The 27157-nt window shown below is 39.4% G+C and overlaps 1 protein-coding gene across 6 annotated transcripts in view; it reads left to right on the plus strand.

The window, feature by feature from the left end:
- The window catches only part of LOC117962366 (sphingosine 1-phosphate receptor 2-like), a 34160-nt gene extending 7700 nt beyond the window's left edge, over positions 1 to 26460 (plus strand). The window contains exons 2-4 of one of the 6 annotated variants that reach the window (XR_009310659.1): positions 10853 to 10976; positions 21440 to 22872; positions 23163 to 26460. Coding sequence is in view for 5 of the 6 variants with exons in the window: in XM_059007947.1 (XP_058863930.1) it covers positions 21569 to 22620; positions 23163 to 23190 (1080 nt within the window). In the remaining variant the exon portion in view is untranslated. Of the gene's footprint in view, positions 1 to 3166; positions 3639 to 3729; positions 3788 to 8048; positions 9363 to 10852; positions 10977 to 21439 lie in introns of those variants that run through there. The other 5 variants (XM_034913566.2, XM_059007948.1, XM_034913565.2 and 2 more) reach the window with 5 other exon arrangements.
- The last annotated feature ends 697 nt before the right edge of the window (positions 26461 to 27157 follow it).

Below are 27157 nucleotides of genomic sequence, written 5' to 3' on the forward strand. Positions count from 1 at the left end.
ATTTAAAACAGTGGAAGTACTGAGATCTGCCACTGTACAAAATCTATTACATTTACACTTACAGCACCCAAGTGTCTTTAACCCCTTAAGGTACACAATGAATTGAACGCTTGTTGTTCAAATGGTTTCTTCTTAAAATTACATCTGAGAGCGACTCAAGCATCACGAGGAGGAAACTGACCATCTGGATGACCGGATCCAACCTGTCAGTCCATTTTAAACCCTGTTTCGTGCGCCTCCTTGCAAAAATAAAAAAGTTTGGCATAATTTGTGGGACACTTATGTCCCTTGTGTCTTAAAGGGTTAAGATTTAGTCTTTTTTTTTATCTGCTTAGAAAACTAATAAGCATGTTATTTTTAGTGTAACTTAGTAAAGCTTGAAGAAAGCCTTCAAGTTTTTGTTTTTTTTTGCTTGGGTGCAAATGAATAAGCAAAAAATTGTAAAAACCAAAAAAAAAAAAAAGAAGTTCTCAAAATGAAATGTCATGAGTTTGGTAACATGCTTGACAAATCCCATGCTTTTCTTTAAGGGAATATACCTAGAAAATGCATGACCAAAATTGCACGAACAAAACCACGGTGAATGTGCGACCTTGTGAATCAACAGACTGTACCACATACAGAACGTCCTTTCCAAAGCGTCTCCTCCATTCTTTAATAAAACAATGTTTTTGAAAGGACAAACACGAATCTTTACAAATGAGAGTGCTTAAGAGATCACTTCGTTGTTTGGTTCTAGTTCTATAAAATGAACAGGGAGAACAACACAAGTAAACGCTTTGAAAATACGGCCCAGCGCATCTTTAAAAGGGGTATTTTCTTTCACAGAAACAGTGCTGCTTGTTTAAAAGGATGCATTACAGCGGACTCAACAGATTTTGCTTATGACAACAAATATCAGCTATGCGCTGTCAAATAATTACTCAGTTCTGAGTAGCTCCACGGCTATGTGCAGCTCTCTCTGTGAGATCAGGTTTCTAGTTTCATGCGTTTTAATTTCCCTGCCGTATCTTGATTGCAGACGTCTCAAGAGGAGGAAGGATCTTAGTCATTATTGTTCATGGTTTTCTTTTTGAAGTGTTAACATTTCCTTGGTACTCGGCAAAGTTTTCACAGTCTGTGTCATATGTTTATATAGAGAGATTATTATTATTATTATTATTATTACTAATAATGCTCATTGAAAATGCAGCGACTTCCCTTATAAAAGTTTACTACAGTAACTCTGCAAGGTCACAGTTTTCCCATGGTTATATTATGCACAGGTTGCCATGTTTCTTAACATGTTTTACGGTACCTCTCTAAGCTTTACAATGCTTACCTATACCCGTGCTTTCACTATACTTGATTACACTGTGCTATGCTTTTACTGCGGTAAACCGTTATAAGAGTTAGTTTACCCTGATTTGTTTTTCAACATGCTTGACCTCTCTGTGCTTTACAATGCTTACCTGTGCCGTGCATGCATTGTGCTTTATTACACTTTGCTATGCAATACAATGGGAACACTTTATAGTGGTTGTAACACTGGACTGAATGGTGATTTTGATTTTGTCATGTGGACTTCTGTCCACTGAGAGCTAAATTGTGTCCACCAGCAGTGTGCTGGAGACATAACCAGCACCCATGTGCTAGACAGCTGGGGTGACTTTGCAGTTCAAAGCAGGGGATGGGGGGGGGGTGGGTGTTGACATCCTGGTCAAATTCCTGCACGGGTCAAAACTAAAGAAGCATCGCTGTGCATCGTTGAATTGTGATACTTCCTTTACATGGTCCGTGTGCATTGTGATATATGGCACAGCAAACAACAATTAGAGGAGTTGACACAGTTAAGACTGATGCATCACAGAAACCAGAACACAGCTAGGAAATTAAGTGGATACAAATGAAGGACGGAGAGTAGCGAGCTCAGAAAAGGGTGCATTTATGGAATGGCCGTGTCGTTGATGCTGAAATATCAGGAAACGCATTTCGTGATACGTATCACATTGCTACACCCCTATTCAAAAGGGGCTCCCTAATGCATCATTCTCAATAATCTAACCTGGGTATTCCTTATGAAATGTCAAAATGGTTTAAATCTATCACAGTGAAAGCATGGTGAAGCAGGAATCAGGATAGATACAGCAAGTCACGCAAGCAATGGTATGACATGTGCAATTGTTTTTTTTTTTAAAAGCGTAGCAAAACTGAAAAATTCCATGGGCTTTCACCATGAAATTCTATGCTGTACATTATGGTGCTGTGCTATGGTCAAGGTTGGGTGGAACACTAGTTTGAACGTATTAAGATGGCTTGTGATTTGTGTGAAAAACGAGAACAAAAAAAAAAATTAAAAAAGGGGCAGTTATAAATCTGAGCTGCTCCTGCTAACTAATGAGTTCCAGCTGCTGTGCTAAGCTACAGACACACCCTGGAGAGTTGAGACACAGAAAACAGGCTTCTCTTCGTCGCTTTATTTTCATATGGAAGTGGGAATAGTTTTACACTTTGACCGAATTCCATTCTGACCAACAAGTACAGAAAATTTGAGAAGTCTGGGGTTCATTTAATGAATTAACCAGCAGCTGATTAGTAACTGTTTAGTTCATCAAAAACAGCCCCCCCCCCCACCCCTCCCAACAAGGAAAATGAGATCACCTCCATTTTAAATGTTTGTCATGTTCTGTCATGTCGCATGCACAGAATAAGAATTGGAAAAGCATACTGAGCTGCAGAATTACTGTACCCATGTAGGTTAGTGTTCACTCCTGCGGGTATTTGCATTGTGTTCCCCATGCCTTCTTTGGCACTCTATGTCAGTTAGCTAAGCGTGTGTGGACACATCCCAAGTCAAACAGCTTTATACCAGCCCAGTGTATCCCCATCAGGCACTATCTGCACAATTGTACCATGTTATGTTTCCTATCTGTGTATCTATTTTATGGCAGGGCAACTTCTTGAACTCTGTAGAGTTCACACAAACTGTTTTAAAATTTCTCAAAAATGAAATTAAAAATGAGTGACCGAAAGGGAGATTACAAATGGTTAATCAGAACATAGTCGGGTCAGTCTTTTTCCAAGCCGTGGGGGTTTGCAAAGATAATGGGATAGAGCTTCTTGCACTTGGGACTGTTTACAAGAAATTGCAACATACCTTTTGGCATTCTCTTTCCAGAGGCCGATCTGTAGTCTACAATCTGTTTATATCTGCAGAGTGACTCAGTGGCATGCGCTTCAGAGCAAACAAACTGGGACTTAATGAGAGTGTTGCAAAAGCACCCTTAGACCTTGACTAACAATCTGGATGTGCTTATCAGCAGGAGCGCCCATTGAACCGCCTGTCCAATGAGGGATGGTGTAGTTGAGATGATAAAAGTTATTGGTGTAACTGGATTTTATTGCATGCATTGTGTGCTTCTGCTTGGCTGAGACGATCTTTTTTCAACGGATTACAGGAAACTATAAGTGGATGTTTGCTTCCCCTTCACTCCAGTGAAGCACAGCAGTGGGGTTATCTGGCTCTGCTGCGTTCATCGCCAGCTTTGCAGCAAGAGAAGGCCTTGTAATTTTGATCCGTGTGCAGGCTCTAATTGCACAGCGTCCTGAGGAAGCACAGAAGAACGGCATGTTCATATTTCTCTGTCACGCAGAAAAAGGTAGATTGCAGTCCTGTACGAACCCCCACTATTAAAGGGATATTTTACTACAAGAAGGATCAAGTGAGTAATAAGGTGTGTGGGTCACTAAGCTATTCAAAGTCTGGCAGTGAGTCGGAGCACAGACTCCTCAAAAGAGCACGCAGAAGGTAACACAATGGCAATCTTTATATAAGATTTATCTTCATTTTTCACACAACGCATTTAAAATGAGTCACTGGAAGGAATGCAGAATTTTCAACAGGAATAAAATGTTACTTAATTTATTGGGAAAAAAAATGAATCATTTATAGTGGAGATCATCTTTTAAGAACCAGTCATTATTTCAGGATCCTTATTATCCTTATAAAAAAGTTTCTTCCAAAAACTATTAAATCATTCAATAGCGCTGAATTGATTTTTGACTTCTAGTCGATTCATGTGACATTGAATGCTAGTTTCTTGTAGTATCGGTTAACCACGGCATATCTGCACTGTGTTTGAACCATGGTTATACTCTGGATATACCATAGTTTACCGTTTTTTTTTAATACACTTTAACATGCATCTCAGGGCTTTACAATGCTTACCCATGCTTTAACATGCAGCTATGGACAAAAGTTTTATCTAGCATTTTAGGAGTGAGAAAAACTATATAAACATAATTTAGATCTTGTGTTTAACATCATGTAAATCAAAGAAAACTACAAAATGGTACCGCAAAAGTCTCGCCATAATACTAGTAGGCTACAGTAGTGTTTCATGTTAGATTTCGAAAAGTCACATTTTTCAGTATCTGGAACACTACAAAGCGGTGTGTAATTCAATATGGTAAAGTAACTTTATTCAGCAGATTTCATTCAACTTTATGAAGTAAAATTAGCTAATTCTACAGGGTGACGCAAAACTTTTGGCCAGAGCTGTACTTTGACTAGTGGCACACTTATTTATTTATTTATTTATTGCCAATTATTTTTATTATTTTCTCCCAATTTGGAATGGCCAATTATTTTTAGGCTCAGGTCACCGCTACCACCCCTGCGCTGACTCGGGAGGGCGAAGACGAACACATGCTGTCCTCTGAAGCGTGTGCCGTCAGCCGACAGCTTTTTTTCACGCTGCGGACTCACCATGCAGCCACCCAAGAGCTACAGCGTCGGAGGACAACGCAGCTCTCGGGCAGCTTACAGGCAAGCCCGCATGCGCCCGGCCAGACTACAGGGGTCGCTGATGCGTGGTGAGCCGAGGACACCCTGGCCGACCTAACCCTCCCTCCCCCCGGGCGGCGCTTGGCCAATTGAGCGCCGCCCCCTGGAAGCTCCCGTCCTCGGTCGGCAAAGGAATAGCCTGGACTCGGACTCGCGACGTCCAGACTATAGGGCACATCCTGCACTCCACACGGAGCGCTTTTACTGGATGCGCCACTCGGGGGCCCCATTGCTGTGGCACACTTTTCTCAGGGTGTGTGTGGTTGGCTCAGTGTCTCGGTTAATTTAGGTCACCTGTAGTAACTATATCACCCTGCATCTAGGGCAAACTCGTGATGGTTTGTGGTTTTGATTGCCTTTCGACATGCTTCCCCAAAAAATAATGTCACTCAAAACGACACCTCAAACTGGCTAGAGCCATGTGTCAGAAAGCGGTGGTTTGGAACGGTAAAGCTGAAAAAACGCAGACTGAACAGGGCCCACAATGTGTTTTAATAAGCATTAGGAGTCTTAGCCGGATGGGAAACGTTTAGCATTTTGCCTTAATGATTTCATGTGATCAGAAATATGCGGGTGAAATCCAGGATGTTGGCCTTAGTTTTCTACAGTAGTAACTATAAAGTTTGCTTATTTCACATTCAGTGTTTATTCATAGTGCAGTCCATATGCACGTTAATAGCGCAGTCATTTATTTTAAACTCTGGTGGTGTGCTTATTGTGACGGGTTAACAATTTCAAAATATGTTCATATTTAAACGTGCGTGATATCAAAGTTTAAGCGTTTAGGAAATTAAACAGATGTTTTAAGACCCTCCAGCGCGAATGCACAGTACACTCCTAACCCTGGTAGTCAGAACACTCATAAAAATGTGTGCCAATAGCAGTTACAGAAATCAAACTTTATTATCATAATTCCGTAAATAATTCACAGCGCTGCACAAGAATCGAAACTCTTTTTTACTGGTCCGATTCTCGTGAGGGTTACAAAGTAGATATTCCGTGACAACCTGTATCTTTAATACCAAAAAATGCACAAAGCGATTACTGTATATATGTTTTGTATGGTATAGATTACGATCAGCACTCTAGACAAAACACATATCCTGTACTCCCTGCTAAGTAAGCCGATACTGCCACGTGGAATTGATGATGTAATGGGGGGTGGGGTTAAAGATCCCGCCCCCCATTGTGTAGTATTCTCATTCCCATTCCAGAACTCAAAATCAGTACTTTGGTTTCCCGATCCCGATGCAAACTTGTGAATCAGTCATGTCAGGAGGTCATAGAAATCTGTGCACATTTCTGTTGGCAAACGCTTAATGGTTTACAGAAAAATACACATAAATAGCCTTTGAAACTTGGGAGGTCGGGTGGGTTTTGGGAAGTGCTTAATCACCGCTGCCGGTTTTCTGCTTCTGCATCCATCCCACTTACACATGACTGATAAACTAACAACTAAGTGTTTGTGGAATAGAAAGGGAATAAGCCAGCACAGATTCAGGATAACTCAGTATATGTTAGTAATGTTTTGTTTTTAAATAGGTTTATAATCTTGTTTTTTTTTCGTGGGTTTTTTTTTTGGAAATGGTTTAGTACCCTACTGGTCTTATTCTTTCTTAATAAAAAATGTTCAGTGCTTTAGGGTGGGATACCTGATCTTGTCCACTTCGGCCACTAAAACCACAAGCACTAAAAATTAGATATTAAATATATATAAAATTAGATATTAAATATATATTATTTATTTTTTAGCAGATGCCCTTATCCAGGGCGACTTACAATTGTTATAAGATATCACATTATACAGATATCACATTATTTTTACATACAATTACCCATTTACACAGTTGGATTTTTACAGGAGCAATCTAGGTAAAGTACCTTGCTCAAGGGTACAGCAGCAGTGTCCCCCACTGGGGATTGAACCCACAACCCTCCAGTCAAGAGTCCAGAGCTCTAACCACTACTCCATACTTTTTTCTTTTTTTTTTTTTCACCCCTTGGAATAAATACATTAATAAACAATACGGCTCCCAGCTACAGCGTTATGAAAGGGAGCACTGTAATATTAATCGATGCTGTTTGAGCTGCACAAAGTCGTGTCTGAAAGGGGCAAGCTGCAGCTGTCTTGGCCCACAGCGACCTCACAGAACACACAGTCCTGATAAAGACCACTAATAACAAGCCCTTCTCTGGCTAACTTAGCAGAAGATTTCATTAACGAACACTGAAGAGATAAACCCTCCACTCCTCCACTCCTCCTCCTCCAGGGTCAAAGACAACAGGACACACTGGAGAGCACATTGCCCTGTCAACACGATACACAGTGCTGCTGAGGGGGGAAAAGGGTGGGGAAGGGAGGGAAGGGGAGGAAGGGGGGGGGGGGATTGAAGAGAGGGAGGTTAAGCAGAGGTTTAGTATTTACTGGCTCTTCAATTCATATGAGTCAAGAAACAAGTTCTCTGGTCTAGGAAAAGTGACACTTATGAGCCATGAATAAATATATAAAGACAAGTAGCTTTCAAGGTAGGGTGGTAGAAAACAGTAACTATAGAATTATGGGTAATCTGGATATGCAAATATCAGCATTACAAGAGCCAATCAAATAGTGTGAAAGTCTACATTCACAGTGTTTTAGAAGTCAAAGCACAGCAACTTGCAGGCGTGCTTCGTCCTGTTTGGGGCTCATCAGTGCAGCATATGCATTAATTAATCCTAGACACACTGAAGGACTTTAAAACCTGTGAAGTATGCAAATATATTTGTAAAGATCAAAGTGAAATCGCAAAAAGAGAAAGTAAACATCCACATACAAAGCAAAACTAAAATGCGGTGTACACCACACAGGGTGGCAAACCAGGATAAACTATGGTCAATGCATTGTATAACCACGGGGAAAGCGTAAAGCGTGGGAAAACTGCAAATCTACTGTGCAAATATATCGTGGTGCTCAATTCTGGTGCCACTGTATTTATTTTGCATTTTAAATAGCAAATCATTTTTTTGAACAGCACATGTTTGTTTGTTTGTTTTTTGTAACTTTGCACACATTGCCACCCGGTGGTATAATTATTATTATTTTTTTTTCAAACTGTGATTCCTTTAAGAGCAGTTATACCACAGTGTTGATTTTTTTTATTTGTAATGTTCCCGTTGATTAAATATTGTGCTTAATCTTTTAATGCGATGCAATTTTTATTTCAATACAAGCTATTCAAATAATGTTTGAAAAAGCATTTAAGCAAATTCTTTAGAAACTTGTTTAAAAAAAAAATTAGCAAAGGAAAGTGTGGCACCGTACTATGTAAAGTTACATTTTTATACTCCACAAGAAACTTAAATAGTTGTCATAACAAACAAACAATCAAAAAAACTTAAATACACCTTCCTTTGTATGACTCGTAAAATAGTCTTGCAATGTAGCTAGGATGTTTTCCTTTGACACAAAAAGTAGTGCAAATTTTATTTAATAAATGTGACAAATAGGACAAAATGTGTCCGTTTACAAAGCCATAACTGCAAACCTACAAATTGTCATTGAAAAAAAAGTCTTTTTTTGTCGGTTACCTTAGATGAACGTACTCGTGCACCAGCCCTTTGTAAGTAGCCCAGAGGGGGAAAAAAAAGTTTGTCAAGTGCTGCTCATGCAGCCTGACTGGCAATACCGGTTCCACAAACACAACTTTACAGAGGCTGAATGCTACAGTACTGACAACGCAAAAACGGCTCTCACTTCCTGTAAACCTGTGGGGAAGCGCTGCGACTACAACAGCTGTGAGGTAGACCAGACTTGAAAACAAATGTCAGCAGATCGCTTCTTTCCCCTCCCAAAGGAGAAGCTGCTTACTTTTGTGCGGGATATCGAGATTGCCGTCCAGTTTTTTTTTTTTTTGTTCGTGGTGGGAGATGCTGTGCATATGCGTTGTGGATGAACGTCAGCTGTACTGGACTGCAAGAGTTCTTGATACTAAGGATTCTTATGACTTATTGAATGACCAGATTGTGTAGCAGCATTTACCGATTCCCACCGTAACCGAAAAAAAAAAAAAAAATGTAAGTCGCTTTTGTTATTCATTATTATATTTTACTTTGGGGTGTTTACCGTTGTGGTCTTGAAAAAAGGACCATTTTAAAAAGAATACAGGACGACGCTACAAAACACACGTTTATGGCATCGCATGGGTGTTTTTTTCTAACCTGTTAATACATGTCTCTAAATACTTTCCATTCCTGCCAATGGAAGAGGAATACAAAACTGTGTTTCTGAAGGAACTGATTAGCCCACGCCACCCACGCTGTTAAAAAGTACAGACATTTTTGGAGACAAAACAAAAGATACAGGTTATTAGCTGGGATTGCTGTATCTTTAGAACCCCGTGTAATTGTTACACGAGTCAATTTACTAGCAACTTTTATCGCCTGCGACCAAATCCAGTGAGGATTGCCCCGTGTAACAGCCCTGACAACTTATTGTCAAAGTTCTGGCAACGCGATGGCTTGAGTGGACAGCGATCTGAGTCCGAGCAACAGATTCCAGGTAATATCCAATCAGAGCACTGGTGTGTGTCACGTGATTCTGTCTGCTACATTGAAAACAACACTTGGAAATGGAAACGAAAGTCGCAATTCTCATAGAGTTTTATGAAGGTTGGTCAACACGTCGTTATTTTGGCAGTGGACTATTTTGATAACAACCAATGCTGGGAGAGTTACTGTTTAGCAAGTTTTTAAAACTAATTAAAATCTTTGTCCAACTATCGTTAACTACGCCCGAACTGCACCTTTGTTCAGGTCTCCCCTTCTTAATATTTAAAATACCTTTGTATAAAAGACAGCAATATAATAATAATAATAATAATAATAATAATAATAATAATAATAATAATAATAATTCAGTAGTTCGGGACAAACACCAATCACAAAATGTTTTAGTACAAATATTTATTGTAGAGAATGCGGAGTATGCGATTTAACAGAAAAGTATGCTGTATATACACATTCATTTGGCATCAAACCTAACTTGGTTTGAGGGTTCGCTGCCTGGCCAACTGGACGAGGCTGAGACCCCCATTTGATAAAACATAAAAACTGTTATTAAGAAAGGTGGAGATGAGGAGGTGGTGGGTTACGATGAAATCAAAACGCAACTGAGAGATAAGTGAAGAGGGTATTTATAGTGCCAACAATTTAAATTAGCTAATGTGTAAATTGAATGATTCAATTTCGTGACGCGGAGATTGGTGTCTGACCCTCCTCCCGAACTTTAATTATAAATTTCATTAATAATAATAATAATAATAATAATAATAATAATAATAATAATAATAGGGGAATAAAAACGTAGCTACTGTAACTCTGCTAAACCGATGTCCATAGTATGTTATTTTGTTACCTTTTTTTAAACTGTTACTCCGCAGCACTGTGATAATATAACCATAAAAGGCCGGTTTGTTTTATTATGACTGATATATATATATATATATATATATATATATATATATATATATATAGATATATATAGATATAGATATAGATATATAGAGAGAGATAGATATAGATATATAGAGAGATAGATATAGATATATAGAGAGAGATAGATATAGATATATAGAGAGATAGATATAGATATATAGAGAGAGATAGATATAGATATATAGAGAGATAGATATAGATATATAGAGAGAGATAGATATAGATATATAGAGAGAGATAGATATAGATATATAGAGAGAGATAGATATAGATATATAGAGAGAGATAGATATAGATATATAGAGAGAGATAGATATAGATATATAGAGAGAGATAGATATAGATATATAGAGATAGATATAGATATATAGAGAGAGATAGATATAGATATATAGAGAGATAGATAGATATAGATATATAGAGAGAGATAGATATAGATATATAGAGAGAGATAGATATAGATATATAGAGAGATAGATAGATATATAGAGATAGATATATAGAGATAGATATAGATATAGATATGGATTTAATTATTCTAATTGAACTGTTTAGAGCACACATTCCTCTGGGACCCGAGGGATGAACAATATTTTAGAAGAGGAAAACGAGAGGCAAAACTCTCTGAACTCAGTGCGATTCTAGGCGTTAATGGCACGGGAACAGCACATAACAGCAGGTATTTTACAGCATTTAAAAAGAATTACCGTTCATTTTTATCTACGTGTAGTACTGTATGTTAAACTGAGTTTTACATATTTGGCTTATTTGCTTTTATTCTGTAAACGTTATTACTTTATTATTATAATTATTAGTTGTTCAATTATTTAAAGATGACAGCAATACTAAATAGTTGTACTGATGCTTGGTATTTGTAAGTGTATGACCTGAAAACCAGAACCACGTGACGTAGTTCTTAAATATGATTGGATATTGCTTGGATTAAAGGCAATTTGTATCGCATGCGAGTTAACTGTTAGTTGTAACTGGTCGCCTTTAACCGCTGTAAGGCACAAGAGACAGATGTCCCACGAAAAAAAAAAAAAAAAAATCTAAAGTCCTTTTTTCGCAGGGTGATGAGAATTAGTGATGAGAAGACTATTGTGAATTGCAGTCATTTCAACAGCGATGACTCTGAATAATGCAGCAGTACTGAATCACCCCGCTGCGCCTTTATAAAAGCTTACCGCAGCATTTTTGCACAGCATTTTATTTTTCAGTTTTAACATGCTCCTCTGGCGGTTATACTAGGCATTTAGCATATTTTACCCTTGCTTGACATGTTTATTAATATGCTTTACCATGCTTGCACTGGGCTTTATTACACTTTGCTGTTCTCATACTATGGGCCACTTTTATAAGGGTTTTTTTTTCACACAAGGGTGACTTCCTCTGCACCTTGCTAGCATTACTAACTGCAGTGGAAAGAGATGAGCGATATTTATATCTATATCTATATCTAGATATAACACTTAACATTTGATGTTCTCATCTTTTAAACGAGACCCGCTCCTCTAGAGAGAAATACCAGTGTTTGTGGTCTTACCAGCCCTCCAAAAAAACAACAGCAACAAAACCACAGTAAGTTCAGATCACAGTCAGCTTTGTAAACAACTCTTGTGTGGCTGTTCAGAACTTCACTACATGAGATACAGCACAATGCTTGCGGAATACAGCTGTGGCCAAAAGTTTTGCATCAGCTGGAATTTTAGGACTGAAACAATATTTAAAAAAAAAAAAACATCTTTTATTTTGCATCCTGTAATCAAAGAAACTACAAAATGATATCGCAAAGAGTCTACCGGAAGCCATACTAGTAGTACAGTGTTTCATGTTAGATTTCGAAATGTCACGTTGCTAACACTTACCTGTGTGTGTGTATTTATTTATTAATTAATTTATTTTTAATTATCAGTAAATCCAATTAAAAAAAACATGTGTCTTAAATATTACCATTCCTGTATCAAACAGACAAACACAGAAAGATGAATCATAAGTCATTTCTGTAACAAGAACGATGCAATTAGACTGTGTGTGAGTCAGTTTCTACTGTAGGCCAGACAGCCCTTTTCTATGAAGAGAAGTGTTTCTTTAACACACTTCTCCTTTGCGGTTTCGATTGCTGTGTCGCTGTGCTTTGGGTGATGATGACAGAGATATCTATCACACTTCAAGGCTGCTCTGTGTGTCAGAATGTTGCTTGGTAGCACGTTTAAACATCCTGATTGAAACTAAAGCCGAGGGAACAGAAAGACACTTTGTGGCTTGGAACCTGGTTTCCGCAGACTAGGTTTCAGGCCACTGCACAACACACCGGGGGAAACTTGGGGTTTGATACAGCAAAGTTGCCCCATTATCTTCTGAGAGCAGATTGATATCAAGACTGAACTGTATCCATAACTAAAGGAGTGTTAACTTGGTCCTTAGGTCTTTCTGTTTTAATTTTAATTTTGATATGTCAAAGACAACACCATATATGAAAATGCGCCTGCCACTTCCTGGTGAGATTTCATGTGTTTTGTCATTCAAACTCACTCCAATGGTCCATCTGCAATTAGACCATGTGGCCTACAGGACTCAGCAGGTCATTTACAGTCACTTTTGCCCTCTGACATCACTCAGCAGTCAACAGCCGGAACACTATTACCCTCTGACATCATCAAACAAAATAATTCCATTATTATTATTATTATTATTATTTATTTCTTAGCAGACGCCCTTATCCAGGGCGACTTACAATTGTTACAAGATACCACATTATACATTATTTCACATTATACAGATATCACATTATTTTTACATACAATTACCCATTTATACAGTTGGGTTTTTACTGGAGCAATCTAGGTAAAGTACCTTACTCAAGGGTACAACAGCAGTGTCCCCCACTGGGGATTGAACCCACAACCCTCCGGTCAAGAGTCCAGAGCCCTAACCACTACTCCACACTGCTGCCCATTAGATTGCATTTCTATATTATTATTATTTGTTTATTTAGCAGACGCCTTTATCCAAGGCAACTTACAGAGACTAGGGTGTGTGAACTATGCATCAGCTGCAGTCACTTACAACTATGTCTCACCCGAAAGACGGAGCACAAGGAGGTGAAGTGACTTGCTCAGGGTCACACAATGAGTCAGTGGCTGAGGTGGGATTTGAACTGTGGATCTCTTGGTTACAAGCCCGTTTCTTTAACCACTGGACCACACAGCCTCCATAATAAATGGATGTGCGTGGCAGATACATTTCATGGGACTATTTAGTTAGCTACAATTAATAAAACTGATACTCACATACCTTAAAGAGGCCCCCAGTGAGCCAGACTTAACTCCAGTCAATATTGCTGTAATAAAGTCAGTATTTTCGTACAGTGAAAACCTATCATGGCCACAGCATAGAGAAACCAGACTTGTCCTCTGGCTTTAAGAGTATCTGCTCAGCCTAAAGCTCAGAAGGGTTATGGAACACTTGATTGAAATTCTTAAAATCCTAAGGAGCTGAGTGCAGGGCCACCGAGAGCCATCATGGGCCCCGGGGAAGGATTGATATGTCCCTCTGTCGCCCCCCCCCCACTCCCCCCACCCCCCCATGATACTACATTCATCCGACTTTGTAGTATACTGTAGTCTAAACCAAGCTTCTAAACCAAGCAATGATATCTGAAATCTTAGCAGTGTCTGAGGGAGATCATTTCAACCGATACAGTATTCTGATAATGAGTTTGAAGGAAACTGTCAACGACGCGTAGAAGCTTCAATATCTCTATTAAAATCTGCAGCAGGATAGTTTACTTTTTCTCAAAGTAGTTATGTTTAAGTTATTTACAGTATTCAAATTTATTTTTTAGGTAAGTGAATAAATTTTTTTTTTTGTACAAACTCCACGTGTAATACTTATTTTATATATCCAGAGCCTCATCTCGGCTCTTAACTAATAGCCTGTATTATAAATATATTTGTATTTTAAGCGATATAACCGATCATTCTCTAATTGTGTTTACCACCAGCTGAAGAAAGTACTTTATCTATTTTACTCAATACAATTTTTCTAACAAACTGCAGCACCACATTGTTCTGAGCAAATTATAGATCTTAGTAATAGAATAATTCATACTGTGGTATATATTGTGCAACTTTAGGGTTCTTTTAAAGTTTTTTAAAGACTTAAAAAAAATACATAAAAGGAAGTGAAAGGAAGTGTTTGACAGCGCCTGGATACACAATCATTACATCACAGAAGCACATCGGCTCGCTGTGCAGTACAGGAGTTTTTCTTTTTAATGTGGTGGTGGGAACGCAAAGGGTCTTGAGCAGGGCTAGTTGTTTTAAAACATTTTATATATATTTAAAAAAATAAGTTCCCTCTTCATCAGGGCCCCCTTCGGGGCGTTGGGCTCCCTTCGAGGCGTTGGGCCCCGGGGAAATTTCCCTGTCCTCTCTGCCCCCTCGGTGGGCCTGGCTGAGCCATTTAACCCTTAACAATAATGAAAGCAAAGCTCTGAGACTCCGAGAAATTCAGCTGAGTAAGACAGGACTGAGGGCAGGAGGCAATTACATTACGAGGAGAGAGAGAGAGAGAGAGAGAGAGAGAGAGAGAGAGAGAGAGAGAGATTGTTTAACAGACTAACAAATGTAATCGTGCGGTAGTTGAAGTTTCCATTTTCAATTTGGAACAAGCGCCTCCGAAAACACATTTGACATTCAAAAGTGGTTTTCTTCCCCCGTTGGATTTGAATGACTTGCTCAGCACAGCAGTAGGAGTTTGTACCTCTGAGGCCCAGACATTTCATGGGTGTCTGACGGCTTTATGCCGCGGCACACAGGGGGGAAAACCCGACTACAGTCTGGTGATGTTTTCAATTTCACTTCTGCACAGCTTTCCTGGAAGTGAGATCTTAAATCCTGAGATGAAAGTGCTTTCGTACCCCCACGATAACCACATTTATTAACGCAGAGTTTGCCCACCTGTTACTAAATATAAAACTACCTACACACACATATATATATATATATATATATATAACTACCTACACACACACACACACACACACACACACACACACACACACACACACACACACACACACACACAGATATATTTAATTTTATATCAGTGTTCCACAGTAAGTTCAGGAGTGTGATATTTACATAACTTCCATGTAACACTATCTAGAAACGTGGATATCAAATTCCTTATTCATTTTATTTAAACAGCCTGAAACACTACAGTCTACGCTTCTAAAAGTGTGCTATGGTGTGCTGCGGTTTGCCATAAACTACAAAATGATATCGCAAAAGCCTACCGGAAGCCATAATAGCAGTGCGGCACATTTTTTCAATTTGTTTGTGTTAAGTATATGGGAAACTACAAAGTGGTATGTAATTCAACATGTAAACATAACATTATTCAGCAGGTTTCATTCCACTTTATGAAGCAAAAATTAATTATGTAGGGTGATGCAAAAAGGTTTGGCCACAGCTGTAGATACTTTGACAGAAAAGTTTGAAAAGTAGGTCTTGTTGTAATACTGACTTATCACCCTGAAGAATCCTCCAGAACAAAAGTGGTGCAGCATCACAAAAACAGGTCAAACCCATTGCAAAAAGTTTACCATAGGAGCAAAATGTAAGAAAGCAGTGAAAGCATTGAAAAGCCCAGTAAATGCATATTATATAAAAAGGGGGGGGGGTTGCTAAATTGCCATGGGAAGCTTTTAGAAGGGCACTGGTTCATGCCATAGTGAATGTGGAGATATCACCACTGGGATGCCATGGTACCAGTGGGTCATACCATTGACATGGCCCTTCAATGCTGAACCAGTGAGCTACTATCATACTGCATTGCCAAGGAAGGTCATTTGCAGTTGTGGTGATGGGCAGCAGTGTGGAGTAGTGGTTAGGGCTCTGGACTCTTGACCGGAGGGTCATGGGTTCAATCCCAGGTGGGGGGGGACACTGCTGCTGTACCCTTGAGCAAGGTACTTTACCTAGATTGCTCCTGTAAAAACCCAGCTGTATAAATGGGTAATTGTATGTAAAAATAATGTGATATCTTGTAACAATTGTAAGTCACACTGGATAAGGGCGTCTGCTAAGAAATAAATCATAATAATAATAATGGCTTTGGTCAATAGCTCTGCTTGGCTACAAGACCTCTGTTTTCGCTGCACTCCCCCTGAGCTCAAATCACTAACAGGATGCAGTTTAGTCATATACAGCGGAGCTAGATCTTCCTCTCTGCTTATTTTAGAAAGCCTGTACAGTCAAGCAGAGAGCTGCCATTGTTTTAGATGCAAAGTAACAGCCCCTGATTGTCATGCAAGTCAAAGGATTTAAAAGATTTGCACAACCAAAGTTCAGTTATTATTATTATTATTATTATTATTATTATTATTATTATTATTATGATATTGATTATCATGATCTATCCCTCCTGCTATGCACTGGACTTGCCTGACTTAAACACCACGTTCTCAGCTAATGTATTACTGCACTAATGTGTCATTATAGAAATGACTTGTAATCCTAATGCATCCCATTTCATATTGTATTCTACTAGTATTGTTACACTTACTGCAAACTACACTGTATTTATATGTCAATCTTGCATTGTAACCCTGTACTGCCCTGTAAGTCACCTTGGATAAAGGCATCTGCAAAATTATTTAATTAATTAATTAATTAATTAATTAATTTAATTAATTAATTAATTAATTAATAATAATAATAATAATAATAATAATAATAATAATAATAATAATAATAATAATAATAATAATAATAATTTAGAGGGAATCTTGCAGGACATTTTAAGCTCAGTTTGCAATTAACTGACATCAGCAGTGAATGTTTTACAAAACAAAGCTAAATTGAATCCAGATACACTGTGCACCACGTTCTTCTTCTCCATGAATCGCATTATAATTGCATTGCATTGTAATCTTTCCAGTGCATCTTTCTTCAACCCAACCGCAGTTGTTGACAGAGTAAGTTGTTTCACTGCCTGTCTGTTGTTTCCGGGCATTACATTTTTGCGTGGTTTTTTTTCTAACAAAAAGTCCCTTTAAAACCTCAGATATATTTGAGACTGCCTTTATTGTTGCTTATTTCAGATGGCTGTACAGTATCACATCAATATTAGTGTGTGCTATGTATTAGTAAACCATGCCCGACAACATCAAAATACAGAAGCTGAAGATGAGGGTGATTTTACTTCTTTAAAATGGTAGTGACAGCTCTAAGCATTTAAAAAAACTATGACAAAAATTGACACATTCCAATTTTACTGCACTCTTCGGAATGCAGTTTTACAGCATTTGGTTTTCACTCCACATGGGCAACAGAAATGAGCCAATAAGACACTGCATTCCTCCAATGCGATGCAATGCAGTTTTAGTTCAACAGAACCAGTGTGTCGAGTTTATAGCGCCGCGGAATTCAGTTCAGTGATGACAGGGGCTGAATACCGTGCTTCTGGCGTCAGTCGAAACGGTTTTAATGGATGCATTGTAGAGACAGGCAAGGCTGCACATTTTTATCACTGTCAACATTGTCTCAGCACAGGCATGTTGAGTCTCTGCATATTCGCAAGTTCAGTTTCCAAAGCGGTGGTTCAGGCAGGGAGCTCACTCTTAACCTTCGATCAAATCACGTAAACGTCTATTTTAGGTGCTTCCAATACCAGATCAAATCGTCAATGAAACAGCTAGTATCTTGTTTGTCCTCGGATAAACAATATGTCCAATGATCGACAAGGAAGGGATTTATATACCTCAATCCGCTGCGTCCCCGCTGTGCGTCAGAGTTTGTCACCTCCTCCTCCCCAGCCTCCACTTGCTTTTCGGCTTCGTCTAACGGGGGAGGGCAGCTATCCTGCCCCCCTGCTCATGGCTTCCCCACGGTCAGCCTCTCCACTTATCTGCGAGCTAATTTAGGGATACCTGGAAAGGCAAGACCAAAGAATATAGTGTAAAAATATGTATAATGTAGTAGTGTTATCTAAGCTTTAATAAATAATCTATGGGATGAGTTGCCTGACAAAGTGACTGCTTTTGATATAGGCTGTTCATTTTGACACCTTTGAAATTGTGTTGACAAATATATAGTGGGTGTGAACTACAGGTCTGAACTACAGCTGTGGCCAAAAGTTTTGCATCAGCCTATAGAATGAACTAATGTTGCTTCATAAAGTCAAATGAAACCTGCTGAATAATGTCACGTTAACATATTGAATGACACACCGCTTTGTAGTTTTCCATATACTTAACGAAAAACTGACACAAAATTGAAAAATGCGACATTTCGAAATCGAACATGAAATATTACTGTACTACTGTTGTGGCTTCCAGTAGACTTTTTCTTTTTCAATATCATGTAGTAGTTTCTTGATTACAAAAGATCTAAATTATTTTCATATAGTTTTTAAATTATGTCTCAATCCTAAAATTCAAGGTGATGTGAATTTTTTAGCCATGTTGGGATGATGTAAATTATTTTTAGGTGTCAAATTAAAAACTGTAGCTTGTCGCTCGCGGCTGTGATGCTACAGGTTATGAAACCGAGAGATTTTTCAAAATAAGAAGTAGCTGAAAATACACTCAACTGGGTAAGAGAACACGAATGAAATAACAGAGAGTGAGTGACTGAAACCGCATCTGAACGAGCGAGTGAGGCACAGACAGGCATGCAGACACACTGGGCAGCCGTTGTTTTTTTTAAATTTTTTTATCTCTTTGTGTGCTCATCTGGGCATGCCCTGGAACAAGAAATCATATGCTAGTTTATCACTTTATCCCCAGGTGTAGAATATCTAAGGTAACGACACAAGCATCCACACTCCACCCCTCCTGCCTTCATGCTCTCATTCTTTATAGCCTTGTTGAAATGCAGACCCTCATGCATGCATGTGCCTGCCTGTCTCCAAGCCTCTAAGCTTTCTATAAACCTTGCTTTTGGTAGTCTGAAAAACCACAAGATCAAGGCATATATTGTGTATATTCTCTTCAGTCACTGCGTGTATAATTGTACCACGTTTGCAATCTATGTATATATTTTATAATGCATAGGTGTTTCATCAAAGTTTTGGCAGGGTAACTTCTCAAACGCCATCGACACAAATGGGTTTAAAAATTCCAAAACTGTAAGTAGCAACATTGTTGCAAAAAAAGAACTCTATATACATAACATGCACAATAAAAAAATGTTTTTTCCACAAATTGAATGACAAAAGTGTACTGTAAAAATATATTTTAGGGTGTTTATGAATAAGAAATTACCAGGTTTTCTTTTACACCCGAAGCCCCCAAAAACTAGAGCTCTTAACAACAACAGTATCATCGCTCCTGTTCATCAGATCAGTCGCCCCGCCGCTGGTATTGTTCAAACCTGGAGATTATGTTTAAACACAGCGAGGCAAAGGCCAGCATGCAGCTACCGACACAATCAATAAGGCATGAAACTCCGATCCACAAGCAGAGGAGAACTTGAATCATAAATATGAGATCTGGTACCTTTTTGTTTGAAAATGAACCCCATGGCTATATTAAAGTTTTTAACGTTTGATGTTTTTATCAAAGGTTTTGCATTCGGTCACATAGAATTAACATCCGATTTTCATATTAACGGTTTCATTTATTACATCTGCAGCACTGATCAGGCGAAGAACATTGGAACGTCGTTGTTTTGTTAACCCTTCGTTGCACTGATGAGATTTGAATGCACTGCTGCACGATGTATGCAAACAGGATGCGTCGCTAGAGATTACAAAAAAGGGTTTGTAAAATGCAAACTGGTACAGATAACCAAGTCTTCGACTTCACATTCAGCACAGAGAGTAGAACCAAAGAGCATGAATGGAAGCTGTGTAAAAGTAAGTTTAGAACCACCTACTGTAATAGGAGGCAGACCGTGTGCTTAGAAGGGAGGAGTGGAGAACCACCAGCAGACCATAGCATCTGCAGAAACGGCAACACCATGGATTTGGAACAAATATTGCAGTGGTCCTGCCACTGAAGCACTGGTACAAAGGTACTGGACTGCAGTTGATCACCAGCAGTACGTTTGTGCCCCAGGACCCTAACAAGCGGGCTGTGCACTGCACAGTGGCATGTATTCTACTAGGTACACTCTGCTAATCACATTTCAGATCCCCTTATTCTACCATTGCACCTCAGTACAGAACCATTGCATTGCATTATCGTTTGCAGTTAATACAACATGCATTATTATTATTATTATTATTATTATTATTATTATTATTATTATTATTATTATTATTATTATTATTATTATTGTCAACAACAACAACAGCATGCAAATATCTGAATAAATAACAAGAAAAAACTTTGAAAATGAGTTATTTTTTTTAGGCATTTAAATACAGTACCATCTGCTTCCTTATTGGAAAGTACAATGCAATTCTTTGGGACACAGAGATCTGCCTATTCAGCAACATGACGTTTTCTTTTTATATAGATTTGGGTTTGTACAGTTCCTGTTCTGCTTGCAATAAAGAGAAAACCTCCTTGTCAGTTTTAGCTCCCAGCGCTTAAGGTTTTTGCAAGAGACAGTTTAACTTTACCTTGTGGGTTATACATCTGTAGTTGACCTTTCTCTTACTCTTCATGCTGGCCCGCTTCCCAGACATGCTAAGTGTGTGTATCAGACTCCTTTATTAAACTCCCACACCGTCTACTGTGAACACAGACTATATAACAGCGTTTCATTTTTCAACAGTGATCTGGAAAAGTTCCATAACCTTCCACTACCTTAACCCTGTAATTCCCATTTCTGCGTCCCGTACTGTACGATGCAATGCTTAGCCACCCCCCTATATTATTATTCTTTTTAAATCCATCCAATAAAAGTAGCTTTTCAAATTTCAAAAATGTGTGGGCATTACTGGGTAAAGTGACTGCAGCTATAAAATTCCTTTCATAAATTTTGCATGCACTTCCGTTCTCTGTACAGCTTTGAAATGTGCGGTTTCAATAAAAACATGGCAAAGATGTTGCACACGTGTGTTATAAACATGTGTACTACACTTGAAAAGTTCTCTGTTTGCGTGACTTGCCTTCCAGGAAATGTATTACACTTGGCGACTGACTCATTAGACTCATAGTCATCTTTGTGTTTCCCTTCACAGGTGATCCTCAAGTGCTTTCCTGGCTCCTTGGGTTAACGACACTGACATGACCACTGCTTGCGTGTCAGGAACAACCCCAGGACAAGAATGACTCCCTGCCAAGCCTTCTAGTACTGCAAAACTGTCACCATGAGGAGCCTATATGGACAGTATTACAACTTGTCCGTCATCGAGGAGCATTACAGATACACAAAGAATGTCTCCAAGGCTGGCGTCATGGCCAGCACCAAGGACGGCCTCCCCACGGTGTCCATCTTGTTCGTACTGGTGTGCTGCGTCATCATTTTGGAAAACCTGCTGGTCCTGATCGCGGTCTTTCAGAACAAGAAGTTCCATTCCGCCATGTACTTCTTCATCGGCAACTTGGCGTTTTCAGACCTTCTGGCCGGATCGGCCTACATTGCAAACATCTTGTGGTCCGGACGCAGAACCTTTGAACTCTTCCCTGTCCAGTGGTTTATAAGGGAAGGTACAGCTTTTATAGCCTTGGCAGCGTCTGTTTTCAGTCTGCTGGCCATCGCCATTGAGCGCTACATCGCCATCACCAAGGTCAAGGTCTATGGAAGCAACAAGAGCTGTCGGATGTTCTTCCTGATCGGCGCTTGTTGGATAACTTCCATAGTTCTCGGCGGCTTACCAATAATGGGGTGGAACTGCATGAACAACCTTCCGCTGTGTTCGGCTGTCCTGCCTCTGTTCTCCAAGATGTACATCTTGTTTGTGGTCACCATCTTCTCCATCATCCTCCTGTCGATTGTGATCCTCTACGTGCGCATCTACCTGATTGTCAAGTCCAGCCGCCGGGAGGCCGCCGCGTCGCCGGCTTACGCCTTGCTGAAGACGGTCACCATCGTTCTCGGGGTCTTCATCGCCTGCTGGCTGCCCAGTTTCGTCATGCTCATCCTGGACGTCTCCTGCCCGGCCCAGGGTTGCCCGATACTCTACAAGGCACATTATACCTTCGGGTTTGCGACCCTCAACTCTCTCCTCAACCCAATCATTTACACGCTGAGGAGCAAGGACATGCGCAAGGAGTTCTTGAGGGTCCTCTGCTGCTGGTGGATCTTGAAAAACGTACGCTCCAAGGACCGCTGCATGATTCCTCTTAAGAGCTCCAGCTCTTTAGAACACTGCACCCACAAACACGAACACCAGACCCCCATCATGCAGGACTGTACAACGTGCGTATAAGCTTTAGTGTTAAGTCTACATCCCGAGTTTTTGTTGGGGGATGGGTGTTATATATACAGGGCGATCAAATATCAAAGACTGTCAGGTTATAAGGAGAAGAGTTGTGCTTGTCAAACAAACAGCCCACTAAGATCAAGTTGCATGGAGACAATTCTAACCCAAGAGGTGAAATTCAGAAAAGATTCAGTCCAGTCATGCTGCGCCGAGCTGCTCAGAGATATTAGGAATGCATTCACCAAAAGGTACATCAGATTAGGTCCTGAGGTTCATTTCCATCAATTTGAATCTCACACAGGGATGAGTTTTGATACCAAAGTAACCGTCATAGTGAGGTTCTGCTGTCGCTTTGAGTCTTGTGTGGGATGTGTCTTGTGGGATCAATTGCAAGCGTCTGTGCCGTTGTGTTCAGTGCAGTATATCGTACAAAATCTGGTGGAAGTATAAGCGAACAAAAGCAGGACGAGGGAGGTTTTGTGTTATGCTGGGTTTTTTTTGTTTTAAGAAATTGTGAACAAATCCAATCTTGTTATAGGTGGAAGACTGAGAGGACAGGAGACTGAATCCTCAACCCTGGACTGGAGGGAGCACCCTTTCTCTTACAGGGTGAGGGAGGGAGCAGATCAGTCTTTATAATTCAAACCTACCCTGGACTGGAGGAAGCACCCTTTCTCTTAGGGGGTGAGGGAGCAGTTCAGTCTCTGTGCCTCAAGCCTGCCCTGGACTGGAGGGAGCACCCTTTCTCTTAGGGGGGTGAGGGAGGGAGGGAGCAGTTCAGTCTCCATGCCTCAAGCCTGCCCTGGACTGGAGGGAGCACCCTTTCTCTTAGGGGGGTGAGGGAGGGAGGGAGCAGTTCAGTCTCCATGCCTCAAGCCTGCTCTGGACTGGAGGGACCTTGAAGTGTAGTCCCCATGCTCAAGCAATGGTTTGCATCTTAGCCATCCAAGAAAGTTGTCTAATCCACTAAAATGCATTTCACTTAGGCCCCTGTATATGTAGAGAATATGGAATTGACTTTAAAACCACTACTAACCAAGGCAAGAGCCTACAGCCAGGAGTGGAAAGGGTTAATACAGACACAACATTGCAACCCATTGTTGTAGGTGGGAGGAGATTGCTTTAGGCACAAACAGGCTATAAATATATTTGAACCTTGCTTCTATTATCATGCTTGAAAATATAAACATAAAAATGTAGGAGATTTTAAAAGGCATAAAGCAGATCATATATATAAAACACACTTAATTAAAAATACAAAACATTATCTTAATATGACATACATACGGCAAACCCTAATTTTAAACAGTATTTATTATTTTAAAACTATAATTTGGCTAAACGTTTTTTCTGATTTGCAGGGTAAGACCCTGCTTAATCAGGCTCAATACAGAAATCTACCCCCCTCATCACTACGGTACTAGTAGGAGTAAATGCCAAACCAGAATGAGTGAATCTGGGAAAGCCCACAACAATTCACTGATATTTAGCGGCTGCAGTTCACATAGTTTTAGTTGCTGCAGCAGAATGATGGTTTTGCAGGACTGCCCAAGTTCTGCTGCAACAATGAAATCTTGACCCTTTTTACTGCAGCCACAAAATCTGTAGATTTGTAGTTAAAAAAAAAAAAAAAAAAAGTGATTTGATCTGTTTCTCAGCATAACCCCGTATTTTGGTTTTTGGTTCGATGGGATGCTTTTTGCTGTACACACAGCAAGGTTAGAAAAATAATCTGGACTCACTCATTCAATGGGGGGTTTCCTGCTTCGCTGACAAACAGTCGCTGTGACCCCTTGTGTTTTATAGTCAAGAACAAAAGAAAATACACCTTGGGTCAGTTTTCGATCTGACTAAATATCCACCCCTCTGTCCATTCCATGCACAACCACCCAGTGGAGTCATAAGACAAACTAACAATTAACTAATTGAACAGACTGTATGCTGCACGGTGGTCGTGAATCTAGTGAAAATACCATTATAACACAATGTGATAACATTCTATTAATACCCACGGATTAAACCATTATTGAGCACCGCTGACCAGTGGCTGTGGCTGGAATGTTTTAGAGCAGCAAAAGAAAAGTAATATACAGATTTAAAAGAATTTAAAGTCTGACTATAAGCGCTGCATCGGAGCTGTTATCTATTTAATCTTGGGCCGACGCACGCATGTGTACAAAAACCGACACAGTCTGTGAAACTTAAATAATGAAAAAGCACATTGAGCAAGGCATCCTTCTGTCGCTGCTGGTTTAACCTACAGTCTTCATAGGAGAGCAGCCTTAAAAGTGTCCGTTCTTCTAAAGAACAAAATAAAAAACAAGGTTCCCATTGCAAAGCAGTCTGAAGCATTCCAGGTTTTACTCTGATTGCAAAACCTGGACTGGATCAAGCAGCAGTGCAACGGGAGTCTTGTTTCTATCCTTGGGGATGATTCATATATATATATATATATATATATATATATATATATATATATATATATATATATATAGTATATATAGCAAGTATTGCATGTAATGTGTTCAATGTGTCTCCTGCCTACTCTCTATGTTAACAGAAATATGTTTTTCAATCCATTGCCACTATTGAGGATATATATATATATATATATATATATATATATATATATATATATATATATATATATATATATAGCTAGAGTTGGAGGCAGATTCAATTGAAAAGATACAGAGGAACTTGTACAGGCTGGACACACATGTCACGTGAAGCAGTATGAAGAGTTAGTACGTGGTACAGAAAGACAAGCCGTTTTCATTTTATAATGTACCGTACTGTGGAAACCAATACGCCGATGGTGCAAGGCTTTTTCTGAGCTGGAGTTTATGCTGTGTTGGGATGCTATTGTAATCCCAGTGTATTACCCTGGAGATAGATCCATCAGCAGACCATCACCAGCCATGGCGATGCATACTGAACAAACGCTGCACCGTGGTCCTGAGACCTTTAGCATATTACCAATGCATCACACCATCTTCTTGTCATGTGACAGACATGTATGCATTGCACTGCAGTCTGAAGTTGCATGCTGCATGCATACTGTAGCACAGAAGATCCACGCTGCATGCCGTATTGTTCCATAACACTGTGTGTGCGTGTTCAGCCTTAATTAGGTCTAATGACTCACTTAAACAGAATCATTCACTGTTGCTACTTGTGTTTAGGGTGTGCCCTTGTGTAAGTGCCGTAGGGCTGTGGGAAAAAAGAAAGTTGCTCTGTATTTTTGTACTGAATCCGACTCTTGTCTAGAATGTTTAATGTGAAAGTGTGACGTCACAGCACAGTATTATTGTTGTTCGATGAGAAGTTTTTAATGTGTAGAAAAATCGTAATTTTTTAAAGCACTTCCAAAAAAAAAAAAAAAATTAATAGAAAAAAGAAATTTGAAGATATATTGAAGTCATACCCAGACTGTTTGTTGGCGTTTTTGTTTTTGTTTAAAAAGGACGCAATCTGCTAATGTGATTTCAAAGGCGACATCGTTCAAGCGGTTTGTAAATTTCAGTTCAATGCATGTTAAAACTACGATTGCAATGGCATTACTGTGATATGTTGCAGTTACAGTGCTAGCTAGTGCAGATTAACTGACAGTCACGCATCTGTATTGCCATTGGTTCCAATTGACTTCTCTTTTGATTCAGTTATTTTCATCAGGGGCAGCAGAAACAAGATTTGATCTATTCCAATCTAATCTGGACAGAAAATATGTTCTATCTGTTTTGAATGTGATAAATTAGAAATGGTTAGTAATACCTGATTGCATCCTAGGATGTCCCCAAAGGATACGTTAAGCAGTAAAAAAAAAAAACATGAAACCTTTTTTTTCTCTTGAGATTTTCAGCATATTCCTATTTAGAAAATTAAAAAGCGACCCTAACCACTAGCCCCCCCCCCCTCCCTTCCTTAAAATAGAAACAAAAAATAATAATAATCATGCCGTACCTTCGTTTTGTTTAAACCCACCGACACACACACAAAAAAAGCATTGTATCCTACTGTAGAATAAGAAAGGGCTTTGGCCCAACTTATTCAAAGGAATTCCTGTGTTTTACACCAGGAAGTTCCTGCTGTTTACAGGATACTGTTATTATTAAAGTGTTTTGATGACATTGGTCTGAATTTCCGACAGAACTCTGAACTCGCAGAGAGCTGTTGCTTGCACGTTCCCTACAGATGATGGGGAGATGGTCTCTTTTAACCCCTTCAGGTACACAAGGAATTGAGCGGTTGTTCGAAATGACCATTTGGATGACCAGATCCAACCTGTCAGTACATTTTAAACCCTGTTTCGCACACCTCCTTGCAAAAACAAGAAAAATAGCATCTATGTCCCTTGTGCCTCATTCATTTCTGCAAGCTTGCTGCGCTTTGAAAGCCAATAGAGGGATGGAAATAAGACTCCTACTGCATAGCGGTTTCACCCATTCCAAGTTTTACTACAAGCTTGATCAGCCACAGTATGTAGGTGACAAGCTCATTTGTGTCTTATTACACTCATAGTAAAACCAAGAA

This window comes from Acipenser ruthenus, chromosome 36 (genome assembly GCF_902713425.1).
Source record: "Acipenser ruthenus chromosome 36, fAciRut3.2 maternal haplotype, whole genome shotgun sequence".
Taxonomy (NCBI): domain Eukaryota; kingdom Metazoa; phylum Chordata; class Actinopteri; order Acipenseriformes; family Acipenseridae; genus Acipenser; species Acipenser ruthenus.